The 22,683-nt window shown below is 44.3% G+C and overlaps 1 protein-coding gene across 4 annotated transcripts; it reads left to right on the forward strand.

Annotated features, from left to right (window-relative positions):
• The first annotated feature begins 682 nt into the window (after window positions 1-682).
• ERLIN2 (ER lipid raft associated 2) lies at window positions 683-22,683 on the forward strand. 4 transcript variants are annotated; one of them, XM_036250091.1, is made up of 12 exons: window positions 683-771; window positions 1,991-2,112; window positions 3,385-3,466; window positions 4,470-4,516; window positions 6,190-6,251; window positions 6,703-6,828; window positions 10,656-10,729; window positions 10,888-10,946; window positions 11,481-11,572; window positions 12,935-13,024; window positions 18,278-18,357; window positions 18,770-22,683. In XM_036250091.1, the coding sequence occupies exons 2-12, from the start codon at window positions 2,003-2,005 to the stop codon at window positions 18,968-18,970; spliced, it is 1,023 nt and encodes a 340-aa protein (XP_036105984.1). In that variant the 5' UTR covers window positions 683-771; window positions 1,991-2,002; the 3' UTR covers window positions 18,971-22,683. The 4 variants fall into 4 exon arrangements, with proteins under 4 accessions (XP_036105984.1, XP_036105986.1, XP_036105987.1 ...); XM_036250092.1 differs by lacking the exon at window positions 683-771 and adding an exon at window positions 818-1,092; XM_036250093.1 differs by lacking the exons at window positions 11,481-11,572; window positions 18,770-22,683 and having other exon boundaries at window positions 18,278-18,362.

The following is a 22,683-nucleotide window of genomic DNA, read 5'->3' on the forward strand; positions in this document are numbered from 1 at the left end:
GAGGTGCATGAGCCCCTCTGATCTGCGGCAGGAGCTACAAAGGCAGTTAATTTCGCTCCTGGTGTTAAGGAGGTGCCAAGGAGGCCTTCATCCACTGTTACCCTTGCACCTCACTGAATTTAGACTTTGAACAGTAAAATCGGAATTATTCCTCTTTAATCTACTTTATGATGCTGTGGGGACCTCAAAGGCCAAAGCTCCTACAAAAGCATAAAGGACAGTTGAAAGTAGGGACTGTTGATTAGCGACGTAATGGTGCTAATCTGCACATTTAGAATATGTTTCTTCGAGCGGTGCTGCAGAAAAGGGACGAGCAGAGCTAAAAACTGTTGCAAACCACTGGTACCTACTCCAGAGCGCGGGGTTGGAGGGGGAGGGGTGGCGACAGCCTTGACCTAATGTGGAGAAGAATCCCGAGCAATCTCCAACGCCAAAAGTCGGGAAATGACACGATCCGCACCACTCGAGGCCCCCTGGAGTCACTCCCCACGCTCCCCGCACCACCTCCACCTCTGAAATCCTAGACCAAGATCCTCGACTGCCCGGACCTTGTCGCGGGCGCTCCCTGGCGGCCATCCGCAGACAGTGACGGTTCGGGGCGCGGGGCGGGGCTAACCAAGTAAGGAAATAAGGGGGTGTGGTCTTCTCGCGTGAACAAATAGCGTCATCGAAGCGACGGGCCCGGAAGGAAGTGGTCGGCTGAGGGGTGTGGCGGTTTCTGCGGTTGCAAGGGGTTTCGGACGAGTACGGAGCGCCTGGAGGGACAGCCTGGTACGCGGCCCCCGCCCCGTAGTGCGTGCGCTGGGCCCAACTGCTGCTCCCGGCCGCCCCGGAGCAGCGCTTCTCCCCGGCCCACGCCAGCAGCCCTTCTCCCTCATGAGCGAGAAACCCTCTCTCTCCCGAATCTCTTTCTCTCGCTAGCTCCCAAGCGGGACCGAGCAGAGGGTCTTGGAGCCCCAGCCTCTGCCCAGGGCTCTTGGGATGCACGACATTGTCTCGGAAGGGGCGCGCGGTGGGGCGGGAATGACCTCGGAAGAGAAGGGCATCCGCAGAAAGGATGCAGCTGCAGATCCGTAGCTGGCGGCCGCCACGGTAAAATAAGCGCCTCGCAGATGTCTGCGCCCGACTTCTCTTAGACCCACGAGGCAGCACCCACGCCCTGCGCGCGTTGGCCCAGGCACGCCTGGCTCTGAACTTTGGAGTCAGTTACCCTAGTCCTTCCAGACCACTCTGTTCAGAAAATGAGTCTCTAGATGCCTATTCTTTCGAATCCTGGTGCCCGAACACTGTTGGACCTAGGAGTCCAGAGTCTCCCCAGCCTGGGGAACCCCCTTTCTCTAACCATGGGCTTGGGGACCTGTGAAGTGCAAAGTACCAGTCATGTATATGGGAGGAAATACGGCTTCGGTCTTGTCTGGAGCCCTCTCCCATTTAGGGCCAAAGGAGTAACTGGAAAGGTGGACGGAAGGCCAGAGAATCCCACCTTGGAACTGTTTGCATGCTGTCTCTGTCGGTCCAGCGTCTGAAAGGAGTAAAGAATGGTTTCCTTTGAAGTGGCAGGCAATTAGGACGGGAGACTCTGACCAGAATTACATGCCACAACTGCCTGTCATTTGACTTCCTCTGTAATTTGGGCCAACATACTGCAGCTGCCTCCTTCCCTTTTACTAGTATGAGTGTCTCCAGTGACAGCACATTCGTGTTCACAGGAAGAGAACGCTGCCCAGTTGGCACTGGTTCTCCCTTGGGCTACGGCTGTATGTGGAACCACTGCCTCTTCACTTGGTGGAGAATAGAATACCACAGTTAAGGAATGGGAATGTTACTGAGAGCAAGGATGGAGAGGGTTGTAGATCTAGCCTCGTGTTCATACTACAGCAGGCTGGATGGGAGCCAATTCCAGGGAGCTCAGCTTGGTGAGGTGCTCTCACTGTCATAGCTTGTCTCCTGCGTGGCAGACTGTACACACTTTCCCATATCTTTTCCCTAGGATAAAGGTTCGATGATGGCTCAGTTGGGAGCAGTTGTGGCTGTGGCTACCAGTTTCTTTTGTGCATCTCTCTTCTCAGCTGTTCACAAGATAGAAGAGGGACACATTGGGGTATATTACAGGTAAGGCAGAGAGCAGGGAGAAGCTTGCAACTTCCTGTTAAATGACTCTTTCCTAGTCCCTGTCTAGCAGATTCTGCTGAATATCTGTGTTTATATTTTGTTGAATATGAAAGTATTTTTGGCTGAGCTTTTGTGTTAGTGACCATGGGGAGGGGAATACATGTGTGTGTACATACACATAAATGTAAATATAAAGCTTAGTAGTCTACACTGATGGATGGTGATTGATAAATGTATGTAAAGATTTAGAGACAAAACCTAAAGGCAGCCAGAGATTATCTTGCAGATTATCTCTGAGATGTTCTCTCCTACATCTTGGTGCCACAATTTACCTCTGATGAGTACCAGTTCTTGATAGCAACTTGTCTGCTCTGCAAATAAGAACCTACTCTTTAAAATTAACATTTCAGGAAAAATGAAAGCGTCTGCAGGTAGCTTTATATCAATCAGGGAAAATTCTAGGATAATGGTTCTTACAGTAAAGGAGCTCATTATGTCACTGTTTATTTTATTGCTTTTTTTAAAAAAAAAAATGTATCTTTAACTTTATAATGCAAAGCAAAGACGCATTTCTAAGTCTTGGATTACTTTCCTTTTAGTCACCTCCATAACCAAGTTTTTGCTTGAAGTCTTTATGACCCCCTTCTTATTATGTACCCTATGATGCTTATTTCTGGATAGCCACTAGCAAGTTCTAAAAGTCTGGTTGGGTTTCCCACTCCCCTTTAATTATTTCTCCCTACCATCTACTTATGTGTCCCCAAAAAGCCTTTTAATTTTATCATCTACATACAACTTGATTAGAAAGGTAACTCTACTGCCAAAAAATATATTTAAATGATATGTAAAGTGTACTTAAAATTATTCTTTTGGTGTTGATGTCCCTGGAATCCAACATTAGTGCAGTTCATTGATAACTGTATTTCTGGATTTAAGTACTCAAATGGATTGCCACAAGTTCAACGGACACAACAAAGTAAAGCAGACTTCCTCTCAAATATAGCCAGGGATTCTGCTGTCTCTGTTCCATTTAGCCTGAGTGCCTATTTTTCTTGATGAGAAAGCATGAGTAATGGTTTTATGTTTTAGCATTAGGCTTCCTAGAGTATTAGGGTCTAGCGGGGAGGAAGGAAGGGATCTGTGGATGTGGCTCTGGCACTTGTCACTCTATAGTACACATTTATGGAGCTGAAGAGAAAGTTGGCCCAAAGAATATTAACGTAATAGGTACCTTTTGCTGAACTGAACCTGCCTCTCTCTTCTCCTCTGTAGAGGCGGTGCCCTGCTGACTTCCACCAGCGGCCCTGGTTTCCATCTCATGCTCCCTTTCATCACATCATATAAGTCTGTGCAGGTATACTTGGCTTGTGTTGTATGGCTGGACAACTGCAGATTTGGGGTGTTGACTAATGCATGATTTAGAATTATTTAGCCATTGGATGAGTATAATGCCTTTTCAAGGAATCATTTAAGAACAAGTTTTTATATATAAAGAATGAGACTCCATGGGCCATTAACTCTGGAGCTTTGCTTGATTGATGAAATGGTTGAATGGAGTCCTTGCCTTGGCCCATCAGTCCCAACTGGGAAGTATGTCTTCATTTCAAGACAAAGCCAGAGAAGAATCTGTTTTGAATGTATAGAAGGAAACGTAGAGTATGTGTGTCTGCATTTTAAATCACAGGCTACCAAGATAGATGGAAATAAAATATGGTAATTTTGCTAGTTCCTATTTGCTCTTTAGAGATGTGAACATAAGACTAGAGAAGTTGAACTTGGTGAAGGGAAATGACATCTAAAATAGGAGTAGGATTACTTATGACAGATCTAAAGCCTAGCTAAGTTAGAGCAGCCGTCTTTGAAGTATGTCCAATATCCTGGGATACCTCATCAGCATTTTCCTTGTAAGTTTCTTCTGCCATGTACTCTGCTTTATGGTTTTCAAAGTATGTTTATGCACATTATCTCATTTGGGTCTCTCAGTAATCCTGAGAATGGGCTGAGCAGGTCCTTTAGGCCGAAACAGGTTAGTAAAGAATCTATTTCAAGACTAGTAAATGGAAGCGGTAGAAGTAAACATGGATCTTAGGATTCCTAGTCCAGGGTCTTTTTCACTAAATCATTATTACCCAGCTCGTTCATATGGTGGTTCAGTTACGGTGGAATCTGGTTAAGTACCTTTGCTTGGTCATTCTCACACCCTGTAAGTCAGGAGGATTCAGAGGGGTATAGATGTTTAACAAAGACAAAGCTACCCAAATAAGTATTGAAGGACAAGGACATTTGGGATTCCAAAAATAAGTTACTTTGTCTGTCACTGCCCATCTTACAGCATTTGATGTCTCCTCTGTTTCCAGACCACACTGCAGACAGATGAGGTGAAGAACGTGCCTTGTGGGACTAGGTAAGGTGCCTGGAAGAAAGCTGTTAAGCCCAAAGAAGAGGAAGGGCTATCGGGCTGGCTGCAGTAAGAGATAGTGAAGAGGGAGGCACCCCTTGCTTTTGCCAAGTTCCCTATCCCCTAGCTGCTTCTATTGGTTCCACTAGGTGGTAGAGTGCAGGAGAGAAAAATCACAGAAGTTAGACAGGTGTGGGAGGGCTTTGAATGCCATAAGAAGTTCGGACTTTTCCTGTTAGAAGTGGGGATCCTCTAAAAGCTTTTAGCAGATAAATGACTTGATAGAGGAAAATAACTTGAGCATAACTAACTATAGAGAATGTCTTAATGATGGGGGAGGCCGTAAGGGCAGGAAATCCAAAGATGACACCACTATAGTGGTCTGGCTGAAAAGTAAAGAAGCTCTAAACTGGGACAGTAGCAAAGTAAACATTACCACAAGGAAACATTTGGACAGATCTAGAATTGGGACATCCCACAGGGTAACAGGTCTAATCTTGGCACAAAGTCCTATTTGGAGGGGAATTGAGTTGAAAAAGAGACTTAAAAGATAAACAAATGCAATGGTGACCCTTAAATAGAACCTGGTCCAAAAATAACATCTGTATTAGTTATCTTGGGCTGCTACAACAGTACCACAGACTGGATGGCTTAAACAACAGAAATTTATTTTCTCGCACTATGGAAGCTCACAGTCCAAGATCAAGGTGCCAGCAGGGTTGGTTTCCTCAGAAGCCTCTTCCTGGCTTGCAGACAGCTACCTTGCTGTGTCCTCACATGGCCTTTTCTCTGTACATGCAAGGAGAAAGAGATGTCTAGTGTCTTGTCTTTTCCTTTTTTACAAGTCAAATCAGTTAGGGTCCCTTCCTGTGACCTCGTTTAACTTCAGTTACCTCCTTAAGGGCCCTATCTCCAAATATAGTCACATTGGGGGTTAGAGTTTCAACACACGGATTTGAGAGACCACTTAATTCAGTCCATAATAGGAATCATTGGGGAAATTTGAATAACTGGGTATTAGATAATGTTAAGGAATCATTGCTGATTTTCTTAGGTTTGAGAATGGTTTTGTGACTATATAGGAGGATATCATTATTGTTAGATGATCCTAGCTAAAGTGTTAAGGGGTGAAGTATCATGACTGTAACTTATTTTGAAATGTTCAGAAAAAAAAAGTAGATCAGCTAATAGGAAATGTTAACAATTGTTAAGTTTCAGTGTTGGAAAATGGATTTTAGTTCTACAATTTCAGCTTTTCTATATGTTTGACATTTTTCTATAACAAGTACTTGAGGGAAGGGGAAGTGCAGAGCTACAGTGATGGTGAAGACAGTGAGAAACAGGGACCCTAAAATCCCATAGTGACCTTTCAGGTTCTGAGCACGCCTCAACCTTCTTTAGTCTTTGCCCTTCCGTTGTTTGTTTTAATCAAAAAATTTGTGGATTCAAAAGATATGAACTACCCTTTTCTTGATGGCATAGCAAAAGTTTCACTTTTTTCTATGTGAAATTATTTTTAGGAGGTGTGATTTCTCAGGAGATTTTATTGCTATAAGCTCTGAAGATCTCCTGCTTGTAGATCCGACATGCCTTCTAACTTCCCAAGAACTCTTCTTTTCTGCTAAGTCACAGTATTCCAGAGCTTACTCATGACTTCTTTGTCCATTCTTCCTCTATAGTGGTGGTGTGATGATCTACTTTGATAGAATTGAAGTGGTGAACTTCCTGGTCCCAAATGCAGGTACGATTTTCTAGTTGACCCTCACTACCAGCTTACTTTCCCCAACATGCCACCCCAGTGTCTCACAGCACCTCAGCATGGGAGAACTGCTATGTCTGAGCAAGTTTCTTTTTTTCCTTTTTATTGAATTTATTGGGGTGACACTGGTTAACAAAAGTTTGCAGGTTTCAGGTGCACAGTTCCACAACACATTATCTGTACTGTGTGTCCGTCACCATTTATCCCTGCTATGCTCTCCTCCACCTCTCCCCACCCCACCTCTCCTGTGAATCACCACACTGTTGTCCATTTCCATTCATTGTTTTTTTTTTCCCAATTCCCCCCCTACCCAGCCCACCCCCTTCCCAACAGCTGTCAGTCTGCTCTGTATATATGTCTGTCTCTATTTTGCTTGTTAGGTTTGAGCAAGTTTTGAGTCCTGCCTTTTGTTGAAATCTTTCCTTCCTTCCAGTGTATGATATAGTGAAGAACTACACTGCCGACTACGACAAGGCCCTCATCTTCAACAAGATCCACCACGAACTGAACCAGTTCTGCAGTGTACACACACTTCAGGAGGTTTACATTGAGCTCTTTGGTAAGAAAGTCTCTTCTGATTAGAGCCTGCTGTCTTAGCAGCCTCGCTTCCCCCACTGCCTATTTCTGCGCTACTTACAGTGTAGGATGGGCACTGCTGGACAGGAGGTGTTACAGGATCCAGTACTCAGAGCTGGTCACAAGGGGCATCCCTAGAAAATACTGGTGGCAATGGAAGATCATGAGAGTGGTTGAGCCTTGGACACAGAAGTCAGTAACGGTGGACTACAGGACTCACTCCTGGCCTGAATCAGAGGGCTGGAATGGAAATTATTTCCATGGTCCCTGAAACATCTTTCTGTAATGAAGACAGGCTCAGTTCTAAAAGAACCTTAGAAATTATCCAGCCCAACATCGTCATTTTAAGATAAGGGTACCAAGCCCCAAAGAACATCATAGACCTAATTGGTAGCAGCTGAAGCTAGAACCTCCCTCTTCTGGCCCTCAATCTGTATGCTTTCCCCCACATCACACTGAATGAAAGGCACCCTGGAAAGGGTGAGGAGAATGGGACAGTTCACCTTTAATTCTAGAAGTGGGACAAGGACCATAGCTACTTACAGTTCCTAGAACCTTTGTGAGGGATTTTTGTTTGTTTGTTTACCCCATACCTACAGAGATTAATAGGAAAAAGCTTAAAACAAAAAGGATCCACGTGCTTCAGTAGACATTTCTTGTCCTTTTCACCTGGTCAAAGTAAACATAGCCTGACTTCAGCAACAAGGGAAGGAAACATTTCAGTAAATGTTATAACTCTTTGTTGGTAAAATGTTCTGTTTGATCTTGCTGCTAGAAGCTTTCTAGTAGCCAGTGTAAAAGTAAATGGATTTTTCAACCCATAGTACAACTATTTGTTCTTGATCTAGGATGTGGACAGTGTTTTTCCCAGGAATCTTCATAAAAAGGACCCTGAGTGAGAATATGTTTTAGAATAGCAGAAAAAGGAATTGTTGACGTTGCCAATGACCTTAATTAAGCAAACAGCCTTTTGCACTGTTTCAGATTTGGGAAATCATCAGAATCACTTTTAATTTTCTGAACTGGAAAATAAATCTAAATTCACTCAATAGGGTTTAGAGTCTTTATTTTATTTTATTTATTTTATTTATTTTTTTTTTGAGGGAGAGTGAGAGAGAGAAACATCAATGAGAGAGAACATCAATTGGCCACATCCTGCATGTCCCCCACTGGGGGTTTGGCCTACAGCCTGGGTATGTGTCCTGACCGGAAGTCAAACTAGCGACCTCTTGGTGCATGGGTCAGCCCTCAACTACTGAGCCACACTAGCCAGGCAGGGTTTAGAGTCTTTTATTGGGTTTGGATTCAGTATGCTTTTAGGAAAAATTTGGTAAATTTGCTGTTTTTTACCCTCAGACTGATAGAATTTTATAAAATATCATTCGTTTTCTCTCTAGCCATTTTTAACAAATTTGTGCCATTTAAGTGAACATTTCAAAGCATTTGAAACAACAAAAGACAAAGAATCTCTAATTTCCATTAAGAGGAAATTAAAATATGAAATTATTTTGCATTAAGAAAACTTACTGTCCAGCCAGTGTGGCTCAGTGGTTGAGCATCAACCCATGCACCAAGAGGTCGCCAGTTCAATTCCCCGTCAGGACACGTGCCCAGGAGGCAGCCAGTCAATGTTCTTTCTCATCGAGAGTTTCTAGCTCTCTCTCTCTCCCTCTCACTTCCTCTCTCTCTAAAATCAATAAAGGGAAAAAAAAAATTTTTTTTAAGTAAATGTTTAAAAGAGAAGACTTACTGTTTTAGAGACCAACTTGGCAGCATAGTAAAGTATAGCTTCTTGCACAAAGGAGCTGGGAAAATGCATTTGCTTTGAATTTTTTTTTTTTCTTATTAAAGTTCAGTCTTGTTGTAAAGGAGAAACTAGAATCTCTAATCCTGTTCCTTAACCATCAAAGGTATTTTTCTAGTTCCTTCCTCTCAGGACTCCTAGCCCTGACTTTCAAAATGACTGCATAATTCTCCTCACTGCTTACTCTGATGCACCCTCTTTGCCCATTCTAGACAAATATTATCTAGAACTTGTTCAGAAGATTACCTGAAGAACCTCTTTATTCATACGTAATAATATAACTTAGCCAGCATTTATCAGCATAACTGTAACATAAACAACTTATTACCAGTATTAGTTTGGAAATAAACCACCTTTCAAAATATTTCTTCCAGATTTTCCTGAAAGTTACCAGCCCAGGGCTACAGGTTTTATCTTGACTCAGATATAATTTGGTCTGGTAAATGACGGTGTCATTATTAACAGGCGATCTCACTTAAAGTTTGGTGGGTATCCTATTTAAAATAGAAAATATGAAATGTAATGTTTATCTCTAGCTGTCAGATTGTTAGGCCAGTGTCAGTGCACTGTACTCCCTCTATGGGCATTTCTCCCTCAGTGCTCGGAAGCTGGGAGAGCATGTCCAGTACATGGGAACATTGAAACCCTTTGCTCATTGGTATGACAGTTGAAAAAAGTACTATTTTAAACCCTAATAATCAAAACATAGTAATTAAATAAGTTCATTATTTTGGCTAGTAACTGGCTTGAGCACATCTCGCCCTCCATGGACCTCAGTTTGGGCATCTGTAAAAGGCAGGAGTTAGATTTGCTATTTCTCAGAGGCTCCTGTTTGGGCACAAGTGACCAAGAAGGGCCACTTAAAGCAGATGGCAGCTGACAATAAAGAAGGTGATTGCGTTTAGATGTCCCAGCCTGGTTACATGGAGTCTTTTCCTTGGTGCCTTTCCAGGATCTTACTGGGGATCTGAGGCCAGAGAAGGCAGCCTGGTGCTGCTGTCCTGGGATCACAGCTAGCAGGGGATCAGTTACAGCTCTTCCTACGCTTGTCTGTGAAACGACCCCCATGTGAATTCCAGGCAGAGGAATCAGGACCACAGCAAGCAGCGCATCAAAAGACTTGGGCTTGTTTCCAGAACTGTAAATTTTTATTTCCCCCCTGTGTCATTTAATGGAGTTCCTAATGGAAATAGTCTTCCTTGGGGCTTCCTTGACGTCAGAATCTGTTTTTCTTTTTTAAAAACATCTAAAATTACTAGATTTAATGTGCTCGGCTCTTTTCCAGATACCTAACATAGCCATTCCATCTTCTTCCTTCATGAAAACTGGGTGCCTGCCTTCTGTTTTGCTCCTGTTGCCTGGGGAAAGGCTGCTGCCTGGCTCAAGAAATGTGCTAGAATTGTTGTTTGTCCTTTTTCTTTTTATAGCCCAGTTCCCTTTTGGGCAACATTGATATTTTCAGCAACCTAGGGATTCTATCTTGAGGCCACAGGAAAAGGATCTTCTCACATCTGGCCTGTGTGGAGGGACTGCAGAGAACACGTTGCTCCAAAAGTCTTGCTGGGGAACTTTAGATTTCTGGGCTATGATAAGCACTTTACCTTGGGAAGACCTTTTGCTTGTGAGGTACATTCTTTTTTGTTGTTGTTGTTTATTTGTTTATTTTTGTTAATCCTCACTGGAGGATATTTTTCCTTTGATTTTTTTAAAGAGAGTGGAAGGGAGGGAGGGAGAGAGAGAAAGAGAAAAATTGATGTAAGAGACACATCACTTGGTTGCCTCCTACATGCAGGATCGAACCTGCAACCCAGGTACGTGCCCTTGACTGCAAATTGAATCCACAACCCTTTGGTGTGAGGGTTGTCGCTCTAACCACCAAGCAACACCGCCCAGGATATAAGGTGCATTCCTGAGCTGGTGTTTTAAGCTTTAACTCTACCTTCATACTTTCCACCACCCTGCCTAGATAGTGTGACAACTCCTTTTCCTATCTTTCTTGATTCCAGATCAGATTGATGAAAATCTCAAATTGGCTTTGCAACAGGACCTGACTTCCATGGCCCCTGGGCTTGTCATCCAAGTAAGTGTTGCCACTGTGGGAGCATCCCCTGATGAAGGTGCATCCCCTCTTTTAAGGGATGTCCTTTCTGTGCAGGAAGATCAGGGACCTAAGGGAGCTGCTTTAGGTCCCTCACCACCCTCACCTTCCCCTCAGGTGCTATTTTTATCCTTCTTCAGGCTGTGCGGGTGACAAAGCCCAATATACCTGAGGCAATCCGCAGAAACTACGAGTTGATGTGAGTATCCTCTGCCTAAGCTGTAACCACCACTCTCTCCCACCTCATCCCATCCCTGGATTAACTGAAGCTGTGCCAGACTTTATTCCCCTCCTTGAGCATTTGTCACAGCCCATTGCACTGTAGGATGGAGCAGGCATGTCAGGACAATCACCTGGGCTCTGTAACTGTGATGAGAGCCACAGAGAAGCCCTTTTGAGTAGTGATGCTTTTAAAGGGGCCAGAGGGCCCTGTTTGTGCTTCATGGTTCATGCCAAAGAAGATAGGGAAAGACGATTAAGTGGAGAGGCAGGTGCGTTTTACTAAAGTAAACTAAGCTATTTCCCACAAATGATTTATTTTGGAGGAGGAGCAGAACCATGTTAGTGTCTGCAACAAATCTGCTTTTACCTGGGACACTGAACAACCTACTAGGAGAGAGGAAGAAATCAGAGTTTGCCTCTCCTCAGCAGAGTCGGGCCTCTCCAGGGGATAGTGAAGCTCCTCAGAAGCTTTTCCAGTGCCTGACAACTGCATACCTGTTTTCCCCTTCAGGGAGAGCGAGAAGACAAAGCTGCTCATTGCAGCCCAGAAACAGAAGGTTGTGGAAAAAGAAGCCGAGACAGAGCGGAAGAAAGCCCTCATTGGTCTGGATGTGGTTCTGTGACCCCCTTTCAGGGCAGAAGGGCTGGGGATGGTCGGAAGAATCGAGGAAGCCTCAGGCATGGGTGGACCACACGGTTCTCCAAACCCCTGCCACACATAGGAGTGGCTTTCTTACTCCCAGAAGCGAAGCTGAAATTGTCAGATCGTGGCCAGGGGTGATAAGTTTTGAGTGTTGACATATCTCTTTTTTTTTCCTTCACCTGAAGATATGCTTTTTATTGATTTGGGAGAGGAAGGGAGAGAGAGAGAGACACCAATGTGAGAGGGAAATATTGATCCGTTGCCTCCATTAGGCACCCAGACCAGGTATTGAACCCGCAACCTGGGTACGTGCCCTGACCAGAATCAAACCCACAACCTTTTGGTGTATGAGAAAACACCCAACCAACTGAGCCACACTGGCCAGGGCTCACATACCTCTTAAACAGAAGGAGCCCTTACTGTTAGTTCCTAATTCAGAATGATCATGGCTAACACTTACTAAGCACTTACCATGTACTTACATGTAAATTCCGTCACTCAGAACCAGCAGGTAAGGGAGGCACTATCGTTAACCTCACTTTCTGAGCTAAAGCACAGAGAGGTTAAAAAATGTGCCCAAGAGCCCTGGCCAGTTTGGCTCAGCGGTTAGAACGTCAGCCTGTGGTCCAGAGAGACCCGGGTTCGGTTCCCGCTAAGGGTGCGTGCCTCAGTTGCGGTTTGTCCCCTGCCCTGATTGTTTGTGCGGGTGGCAACCACTCGATGTGTCCCTTTCACGTCGATGTTTCTCTCTGTCTGTCTCTTCCTCTCTCTCCCTCCCACTCTATCTGAACAAAAAATGGAAAAATATCCTCAGGTGAGGATAAAAAAATATGTTCTCAAGGTCATGTGGCAAGTTAAGTGGTGGAACTGGGGTTCAGATCCAGGGACTCTGCTCCAGAACCTGGGTCCTTAGCCACTACACTGGACTATCAGCAACAAACCTGACTACTTCCTCAAGTAAAGTCGCAGGAAGAAACTTTTCAAAGAGTACCTTATTCCTTAAAATATTCCTTTGGGAGGAATACCCTTGTGATTTAAAAGAGAGGTTAGGGTTTGTTCCTTGCTTTCATCAGAGTAATGAGTCTCCTCCCTTGGGCCCACATCTCCCCAGTTACTGATTTGCGCTGGTGTCGTGGTTTGTGCGCACTGGTACCTCCATCTCTGCCCATGTATCCCTGTAACGGCTGTCCTCTGGGGCCAGTGTCTCTCTGTCTGAGCTTACCCACACTCCTACATCAGGGCTTCTGATCAGGTAAAAGATGAAATTGAGTCAAACTCTTGAAATATCAGCTCTAAGTCTTTTCTCAACTTCATTAACACAGAGGCAGAAAAAGTGGCTCAGGTTGCAGAAATCACCTATGGACAGAAGGTGATGGAGAAGGAGACTGAGAAGAAGATATCAGAAATTGAAGGTAAGCTGAAGTGAAATTAATGCCTGAATTTTCCTCAGACCCCACTATGTGGCAAGGGAGTGGGGGAATCACCTCCTTTGCTCTTTAACCTCAGTTCTTTTTTTTTTTTCCTTACGCGAGGACATTTTTCCATTTTTTGTTCAGATAGAGTGGGAGGGAGGGAGAGGAAGAGAGAGAGAGAGAGAGAGAGAGAGAGAAACATCGACATGAAAGGGACACATCGAGTGGCTGCCACCCGCACGACCAACCAGGGCCGGGGACAAACTGCAACCAGGTACGTGCCCTTAGCGGGAACCGAACCCGGGTCTCCCCGGACCGCAGGCTGGCGCTCTAACCGCTGAGCCAAACTGGCCAGTGCTAACCTCAGTTCTAAGATCTCTTGATTTCTTTGGAACATCACTTTTTCTCTGTGCTTTCAATTTGGGGAGATTTGGCATTAATTTTCCATTTCAGAGAGTGTTCATTCTTTCAACAAATGTTAGTTACATGCCATTAGGTACTCTCATGTTAGGCATAAGAAAAAGAGAAATCACGTAGTCACTGCTATCGGGAAGCTCAGTCTGGCGTTGGACGTAAACTAAGAAGCTAGGCCAAAACAGCAGCTTTCTTCCTTGTGCCTTCCATACCCTTCCTCAGAAGTCAGTGGGCACTGTAGCTCTGACCTTTGGGTCTGCTCTCAGGGTCCCTGTAGATATTAAGCTGGGTGTGAAGACCTTTTCAGCACCAACAACACTGGAGTTGGAGAGAAGTGTTCCTTTTGACTTTATTGTTTTCTTTTTAAACTTATCTTTATTGTTGAATATATTACAGATGTCCTCCTCTTTTTCCTCCATTGACCCCCCCCCCCCACTGCCACCTCCCTCCTGCCTTCCCCACACTATTGTCTGTGTCTGTTGGTTATGCATATATGCATATAAGTTCTTTGGTTTATCTCTTCCCGCCTTCCCTCCCCCTTCCCTTTGAGGTTCATCAGTCTAACAACCAATTTGTACTTCTTAATTCCTTTACCTTTTTCACCCACCTCCCCAGTCCCCTCCCAATAGGTAACCAACAAAAATTTCGCTGTATCTATGAATTTGTTTCTGTTCTGCTTGTTCATTTTGTTTGTAGATTCAGTTGTTGATAGATATGTATTTATTGCCATTTTATTGTTCAAATTTTTGTTTTTCTTCAAGAAGACCCGTCAACATTTCATATAATACTGGTTTGGAGGTGATGAACTCCTTTAAATTTTTCTTGTCTGGGAAACTCTTTATATGGCCAATGATTCTAAATGATAGCTTTACAGCAGTGGTTCTCAACCTTCCTAAAGCCGCGACCCTTTAATACAGTTCCTCATGTTGTATGTGGGTGTATCTGCATGTGGGTGGACCTACCTGGAGACAGACAGGGGAGCAGTGTCTCAGTGTCTCAGTTCCTTTTTTTTTTTATCTTTACCCGAGGACATTTTTGCATTTATCTTCAGACAAAACAGGAAGGAGGAAGAAAAAGAATCATTGATGCGAGAGAGACACATTGAGTGGTTGCCACCCATGCAACCCCAACTGGGGCCAGAGACAAACTGCAACCGAGGTACATGCCCTTAGCAGGAACCTAACCCGGGACTCTCTGGTCCACGGACTGGCGCTCTAACCACTGAGAAAAACCAATGGTCTTAGGCGACCCCTGTGAAAGGGTCATTTGACCTCCAAAGGGGTCGCAACCCACAGGTTGAGAACCGCTGCTTTACAGGGTAGAATAATTTTGGTTGTAGGTTATTGCTTTTCATCACTGAATATCTCTTGCCACTCCTTTCTGGCCTGCAGTTTCTTTTGAGAAATCAGCTCACAGTCTTATGGGAGCTCCCTTGTGGGTAACAAACTTCTTTTCCCTTGCTGCTTTTAAGATTCTCTTTTTGTCTTTAACCTTCTGCATTTTGATGATGATGTGTCTTGGTGTGGATCTCTTTGGGTTCATCTTATTTGGGACTCTCTGTGCTTCCTGGACTTGTATGTCTGTTTCCTTCACCAAGTTAGGGACGCTTTCTGTCATTATTTTTTCAAGTAGGTTTTCAATTTCTTGCTCTCTCTCGTCTCCTTCTGGTACCCCACGATGCAAATGTTGGTACACGTGAAGTTATCCCAGAGACTCCATACAGTATCCTCATTTTTTAAAATTCTTTGTTCTGATTGGGTGTTTTTTGCTTCCTTATATTCCAAATTAATGACTTGCTTCTTAATTTCATCTACTCCAGTATTGATTCCTTGTAAATTATTCTTTTTTTCAGTTAGTGCATCCTTCATTTCTGACTGGTCCATTTTGTGCTTTTTTTTAAATTTTTTTTTCCCGTTATTGATTTTAGAGAGAGAAGAAGTAAGAGGGAGAGAGAGATAGAAACATCTATGAGAGAGGACGCCTCCTGCATGCCCCCCACTGGGGATCGGGCCCACAACCTGGGCATATGTCCTAACCAGGAATCAAACCAACGACCTCTTAGCGCATGGGGCGATGCTCAACCACTGAGCCACACTGGCCAGACCCTTTTAATGCTCTTGATGTTCTCACTACATTCCTTGAAGTTCTCACTAGGTTCATTGAGCATCCTTACAACCAGTGTTTTGAACTCTGCATCTGTTAGATTGCTTATCTCTGTTTCATTTAGTTATTTTCCTGGAGTTTTATTCTGTTCTTTAATTTGGGACATGTTTCTTTGTCTCCTTACTTTGGCTGCCTTTTTTTGTTTGTTTCTATGTATTAGGTAGAGTTGCTATGTCTCCTAGGCTTCCTAGGATGGCCTATTGTAGTAGGTGTCCTGTAGGGTCCAGTGGCACAGCCTCCCTGATTACCCCAGCAGGGCCCTCGAGGTGCACCTCTCATGTGGACTGTCCACTCCTCTGTTGTAATTGAGTCTTGATTGCTGTTGGCACATCAGTGGGAGGGATTTACTCAGGCTGATCAGCTGCAAGGACTGGCTGTGCCCACTGACCACTGACTACTTTGGAGGATCAGCTATGCAGGGGCCCCCCACACAGAGCAAGAGTTACTTCAGCAGGGCTCTGGTACCCACTGAGTCTGCTCATTGAGTGTGTCACTTATGGAGGTGGTTGGATGGTGGTGCTTCAACATGGTCTGAGGCTGTCCACTGGGTGTGCTGGCTCTGGGGCAAGGTCAGCCTCTGCCTGTGTTCTTCCCCGGGACCACCAGGCATAAGCTACAAAGCAATCTACAGATGGCTGCTTCTTGTGCTGGGCTTAGAGGTGCCCAGGAAAAGCCAAGCTGTGAACCAAGGCTGGCTTCTTCTAGTGCCAGACTTGAGGCCAGTTAGCTACAGGTATGGGGCTCGCTAAGGCCAGATGCTGTTTGTTTGAGAGAATTTAGGAAAATCTGAAGCAAGAGCCAAGACAGACCAATGCTATGGTAAAGCCACTGGAAACAGCTTGGGTGGGCCTGAAAGTTGGGTAGGGCAGGGCCTCAGGGAATCACCAGGGCGGGGCTACCAGTGAGCCAGGTGGCTGGAGTCCCAGATACGGCGGCCATCTGCCTGCCCCGTTGGGGAAGGGCTCACCAAAGTAACAACGACCTCCACCAGCACGTCTGTCCGGTAGAAAGCTTCCCCTCCAGCTCACATCCCAATGCCAAACAACTCAGTTCTTTACTGTATGTCTCTGGTGCCTTTCAAGCTGCCTCCCCCACACTGGAGCCTGGAGGGAGTGGGTCCAAGGAAGTCTGTGCGTGGGACCTGTAAGAGAAACTACCTGGGACTTCAGCAGCTTCAGCCTCCCTTAGCCTTGGTTCCAGCTGGTTTTACAGCCAGAAGTTATGGGGACTTCTGGCACTGGAACCTTGAGCTGGGGTGCCTGATGTAGGATGGGGACTCCTTGTTCCTCAGGGAGGACCTTTCCAGCCGAGGTGTCCTCCTGATTTTTATCCTCCACACATGGGTGTGGGTCCAGCCCATCCACGCCTCCACCTCTCCTGCCAGTCTCAATGTGGCTGCTTTAATTTCATAGTTGTAGGACGTCAATTCAGCTTGATTTCAGCTGGTTTTGAATGATGGTTATTCTGTAATTTAGTTGTAATTTTGATGTGGTTGTGGGAGGAGGCGATACCGCATTTACCTGAGCCTCTGTCTTGACCAGAAGTCCCTTTTGACTTTTATAAGTATCAGTCACCTTCAGTTCCCTGCCCCTCAGTCCTCACCTCATTCCCACCACCTGCATGTGGTATATAAGTATCAGGCCAGATACTTTTTCCTGCATGTGGTATATAAGTATCAGGCAAATGCTAGGACAGAAAGGGGATCTGAAGGCCCAATTTTAGGCTACAAAGTGCTATGTCCAGTTATATTAATGGTGCCTGCCTGGCTTTGCAAGGGGCCTCTTGGGGAGTCAATTAGGATTTTACAGATCAGCAGCTAGCTCCTCATTAAGGAGCTCTTAGTAAAACAACACAGTTTTATTTCTCATAAATACGTGTCATCGGGTGCTAAGGCCAGTTGAGTCAGCCGCATGCAGTCAGAACTGCAGCCAGACTGCAGGCGCCTTCTCCCAGGGTCACGCTGAGGGTGCAGTCAGAACCCACCCCCAGACTCTGCTACAGATATTACTCACATGGGACTGGCCTCACTCCCAAGGCAAGGAGTAAATATCAAAAAGTTTGCATCACCTTGACAGAAAGCTAGTTTCAGCAGATTGGGAAAGGGTATTGGTTGCATAGTAGAGTTTAAACAGGTCTTAATCCAAACAGCTAGTCTGGGCGATTGCTTAAAATTCTCTCAGAGTTGTGCCAGCTTAACCACTGTTAATTAGAACCTTTTTGAAATTATTGATGGAAAGAAAAGGGAAATGAAGTTGGAGAAGAACTGAACTATTTTATGCTTATGGTGTTCGGTGTTAGGGTGGTCCACTTCTGGCTGTATTCAGAGCCTTCTTTGGGCATCTCTTGCTTTTACTGTGTGGCACAAGAGGGCTGAGGTGGAAAGCGCTGAAACTGGAGGCTGAGGCAGGGCCTCTCCCCAGACACAGCTACAAAAGGAGTGCAGAAACAGGAGGTGTCTCTGGGTGGCGGTGCTTTTCTCACTAATACTATCCAATACGATTGTGGACGCAGCAACGGACTTGCTCATGACTAGTCCCCGCCACAGGGAGGTGCAGTCAAAGCACAGGGGAAAAAGCAATCTCCCCAAGGTCACAGAGGCACCAGGGAAAGTTGCAGGGACCAGACGCAGGCTTCTGGTAGCCTCTGCACTCCAGTTCACCGCATTCTTCCCCTCAGACGCTGCGTTTCTGGCCCGGGAGAAGGCAAAGGCTGATGCTGAGTGCTACACTGCTATGAAAATGGCTGAAGCAAATAAGGTAAACGCCCAGTACCGCCTGGCAAAGAGAACGTGTATTTGGCCCAACTTTGGACTGATACTGTTTGAGAGTTCCTTGGTGTTGGAAGACCTCCACCACCCAAACCCCCTTGTGGGCAGAAGTGATGATTCCTGTGCTGTGTGGCACAAGTACTTCCCTTTCTCGCAGCAGTGCCTTGATGGAAGTGTAATGTTTGTGTGAAACATGGAAACTCCTAAAATTCTTGCAGCTCTAGCCTTGAGGATCTGAGATTACTCTCCCTGAGAGAAGTGGTTACCCTGTTACTAATGTAACGGTGAGGCCAGGAGAAATAGGGAGGACATATGTCTTTGACAGAGACCCTCTCCTTAGGCAAATGAAGGGTGCCACATAGCTCTACCTAAAGTCTTCTTTACTTTTCACTTGTTTACAGCTAAAGCTGACCCCAGAATATCTGCAGCTGATGAAGTACAAGGCCATCGCTTCCAACAGCAAGATTTACTTTGGCAAAGACATCCCTAACATGTTCGTGGACTCGGCAGGCAGTTTGGGCAAGCAGTTTGAGGGGCTAGCTGACAAGCTGAGTTTTGGCTTAGAAGATGAACCCTTGGTGGCAGACACCGAGGAGAACTGAAACAAGAGTTTTATACAGCAGATAATACTTCAAGAGATCTTTATTTTTCAATGATGAACAAAGATGCCCCTCCCTCTCGCACTACCTTCTTTGACTTGTCTTCCACATTCTGTGGTGAAAAAAGAAGAGATTGACTTAAATCTATTTCCCTGGGAAGGGAGGGCAGGGATTGATAATTTTGGGGTTTTATTCAGGGAAGTAGGTTATATGGCTTCTGTTAAGATTTGTAAACTATGGGTTTGAACTTTGACCTCCAGACACTAATTGTAGTCCTTGGAAGCTGACTTAGTTAAGGATGCTGTCGATAAGGAGTGGGAGAAATGGAGGGTATTGCCTGTAGGTGATTTGATTTCCCTTATTTGGGAAAACGTGGTCCAGATTTCTCGCCCCTGCCTCCGAGGTGGGAGATGCCTGTGGGTGAGGCTCACAACTGAGCAAATATGTGCTTGTAGGTTTGCCAGGAGAACCATGGGGAAACAGCTGTGGCGTTTTTGCTCTCGTGCTGTTTTCGTCAGTGCACACGTGAGTCATTGTAGAGGTGCACTTGAGCCCTCATGCGGAAGAACCGGTGCTAGATTTTGCAAGCTTTTCTCTACACGGTACCCTCCCTTGCCCTAGGGCATAAGGTGATGTTTCCCACTGCATTGCCAGAGTCAGGGTTTGATCATCACCACACAATTCTTTTTAAAACTTTTCACCTATTCTGTGTGAAAAGTTTGGGTTTTGTATTTTTGTTTTGTTTTGTTTTTCCTCTCAATCTCTTCATTGGTTCCAGTCAGCATCAAGAAGACAGGAACAAACAATTTAAGTGTCTTAGTAGCTGCTAAAGTGGGATCATTATGTCTGTTTGCCAATAGTACCTGCTTGGCAAACTCTGTATGTTCCTTGAGATCAAGTGTCTTTTTTTTTTAATCCTCACTCAAAGATATGGTTTTTTTTTTAATTGATTTGAGAGAGAGAGAGAGAGAAACATCTATCAGTTGTCTCCTGTATGTGCCTCGACCCAGGATCAAACATGAAATCCAGGTGTGTGCCCTGAACAGGAATTGAACCAGCCACCTTTTGGTGTACAGGATGATGCTTCAACCAGCTGAGCCACACTGGCCAGGGCAAGGTCAAGTATCTTTTTATTGTTGTGGAGATTCTGAATTGAAGAGCTGCTCTGGAAGAGAAAGGAGGGTTTTCCAAAAGGGTTCCTAATCTTCATGTATATGGCTGGTGCTGGGGTTTGCCTGGTGTATTGACAGCACATGTTTTTAAATCCAGGGCTCCAGCAACCACACAGGGATCAGATGGAATGTTCAGTCTCCAGAAACAGCTGTGTGGGTGCAAGGCAGGGTTCATGCCCAAGTGCCTAGGTTGGAATGGCTGCATCCAAATCTGTTCAGGTGTTTTCTTTTTCATTACTAATTAGGAAAAGTTTGAGTCACTCTGGCAGATTTGGGATGGGGGAAAACAAACATGAAAGAAAGGTGTCTTATATCCTGGAATTGGAGTTGTAGGTGGGGGATCCAGCCTGTACAGCCCATGAGTTGGGTACCAAATTGTTAAGTGGAGGGCAGCTAGCTGGAATTAACTGGCAAGCGTGTTACTCTTCTCCATGATGAGCTCTGGCTTAGGATTTGGCCTTGTTATTAGCTACACACCCCCTAAAAAAATACTCCCACTGTACCCCTCTTCCCTCAGTGAAACTATGAACGCTACTTTCTGGCACACAGCCCCGCCACTTTTTTGGTCCCATGCCCAGACTTCTAGTTTATCAAATGGCACCAGAACTCAGGCCAATGTGCTCCTAAGCAGCAAGTTTGGGGAACATTCAGCCTCCCTTGGAAGATGTTGCCCTTCTCTTTTCTAATTTGGGGGACTAGAATTCTCAAACCACTGGTCCTGATCACATTTTGTGCAGACAGCTAAATGTTCCTGAGAGCGATGGATTTGAATATGCTTGGAAGTTCTCACAGAAGGCAGTCAGTCTCCCAAGACCAACACAGAGTCTTCATTATTAAGATATACTCACCCTCCTCCCATTCCAATGCCATTAATCACTTGTTAGGAGCAACATGTCACATACATCATCCCTGATTTACATATTTGTCTGCTCCCTCTACTCTGAGACTAGCTACCTAGGCCTCAGGAAACCCTACTTCACTACAGCTGGATGAGGATCAAGGATATCTCAGGCTCTTGGAATAGCACGTTCACTCAGGTTCTTACATTGAAAGTCTCTCTAATACTAACATCCTGTAATAGCTTGTCCCTTGCACTAGATACTCTTTGACCACAGAAGAGCCTCAATAGCGTAAAGTCCTGCAGACCCTACCCTCTTCGATGTTAATGTCGCTTCCCCTTTAAACAAAAAATGTAAATGTTGTAGTACCCACTAGTTTAAATCCAGTGGTTGTCTGTACCTGCCTGCATAGTATGATCATGGGAGTCAGCTGTTTCGTTAGCATGGGACAACTAACCAATCTGTCTGTGACTTTCTTTAACAGTTATCAGAAAATCTGATCTTAATATCTGAATTCTAAACATATAAAATGTGACAGCCTGCAATTTTGTAGGCAATAAAGTCATGGCTGCTATTTATAAATGGAACTTCAATCAAAATAACTAACTTTATAAAATTCAGTTTTTGTATAGTTTTCCAAGGAAAAGTCACCTTGGTTGAATGTTTCTCACTCATTAAACTTCACAGAAGTGATTCGTATTTGGTACTGTTTAATCACTTTTTTATATAAGGATAGAATGTTTGCAAGGAAGCTAAAGTTTGTTAATAATTTTTATATGACTAAAAATAAATTTGGAGGGATCTATAATCATATTAAGTTGAGGGGGAAAAAAATCACTGAAAGAATTTTAGCAATATAGCAGGTCCTCAACCTCATTTCATTCAACTTTGTTTTGTTATAATATTGATGAGATGTCATAGGAACTTAACTCTTGTTTGTATCACCTGTTCTAATATTCTAATATTAGATTCTTGTTATAGTAATCACTGTATAAATGAATGATATGCTGGATTAATTACCTTGGGTTGATAGCTAGAGGAATTGTTTTGGACAACACCAAAGGTGTGAATGTATGTGTTTTAGTTTTATTTTCTGTCTTGCTAAATAAAATGAGTCTTTGTATTTACTTTTTTATTAAATTGAAATCTAGCAGTAGCTAATATTCTTACTGTATATTGATCCAAAAAAAGATGTTTCATAAATGCTCTATTGCAATTTCAATGGGCCTTTCAACACTGATAAGTTTATCATTTATATAGAGTAAATAGTAAAAGTAAGATCATCATATTTACTGACTCATCTTTTTAAGTGTGGGGATAAAATGTACAGATGCTCCTCAACCTGTGATGAAGTTCCATCCCAATAAACCCATTGTAAGTTGAAAACATATTTAATATGCCTAACCTACTGATATTTATAGCTGAGCATAGCCAACTTAAACGTGCTCAGAACACGTACATTAGCCTACACTTGGGCAAAATCATCTAACACAAAACTTATTTTATAATAAAGTGTTAGATATCTCATGAAATTTATTATGTGTATCATTTTGGCACCATCATAAAATCAAAAAATCATAAGTGAGGGACCATCTGTAACTTGGCTAGCTGCTACTCTGTGTCTATGAACCTAACCGCCACTCCTTTAGTTCTATTCAGTAGGGATCTAGCCATTGTTTTTATTGTTTTCTTATAAAGGAGGTAA

Source organism: Molossus molossus, unplaced genomic scaffold (assembly GCF_014108415.1).
Source record: "Molossus molossus isolate mMolMol1 unplaced genomic scaffold, mMolMol1.p scaffold_m16_p_9, whole genome shotgun sequence".
NCBI lineage: Eukaryota > Metazoa > Chordata > Mammalia > Chiroptera > Molossidae > Molossus > Molossus molossus.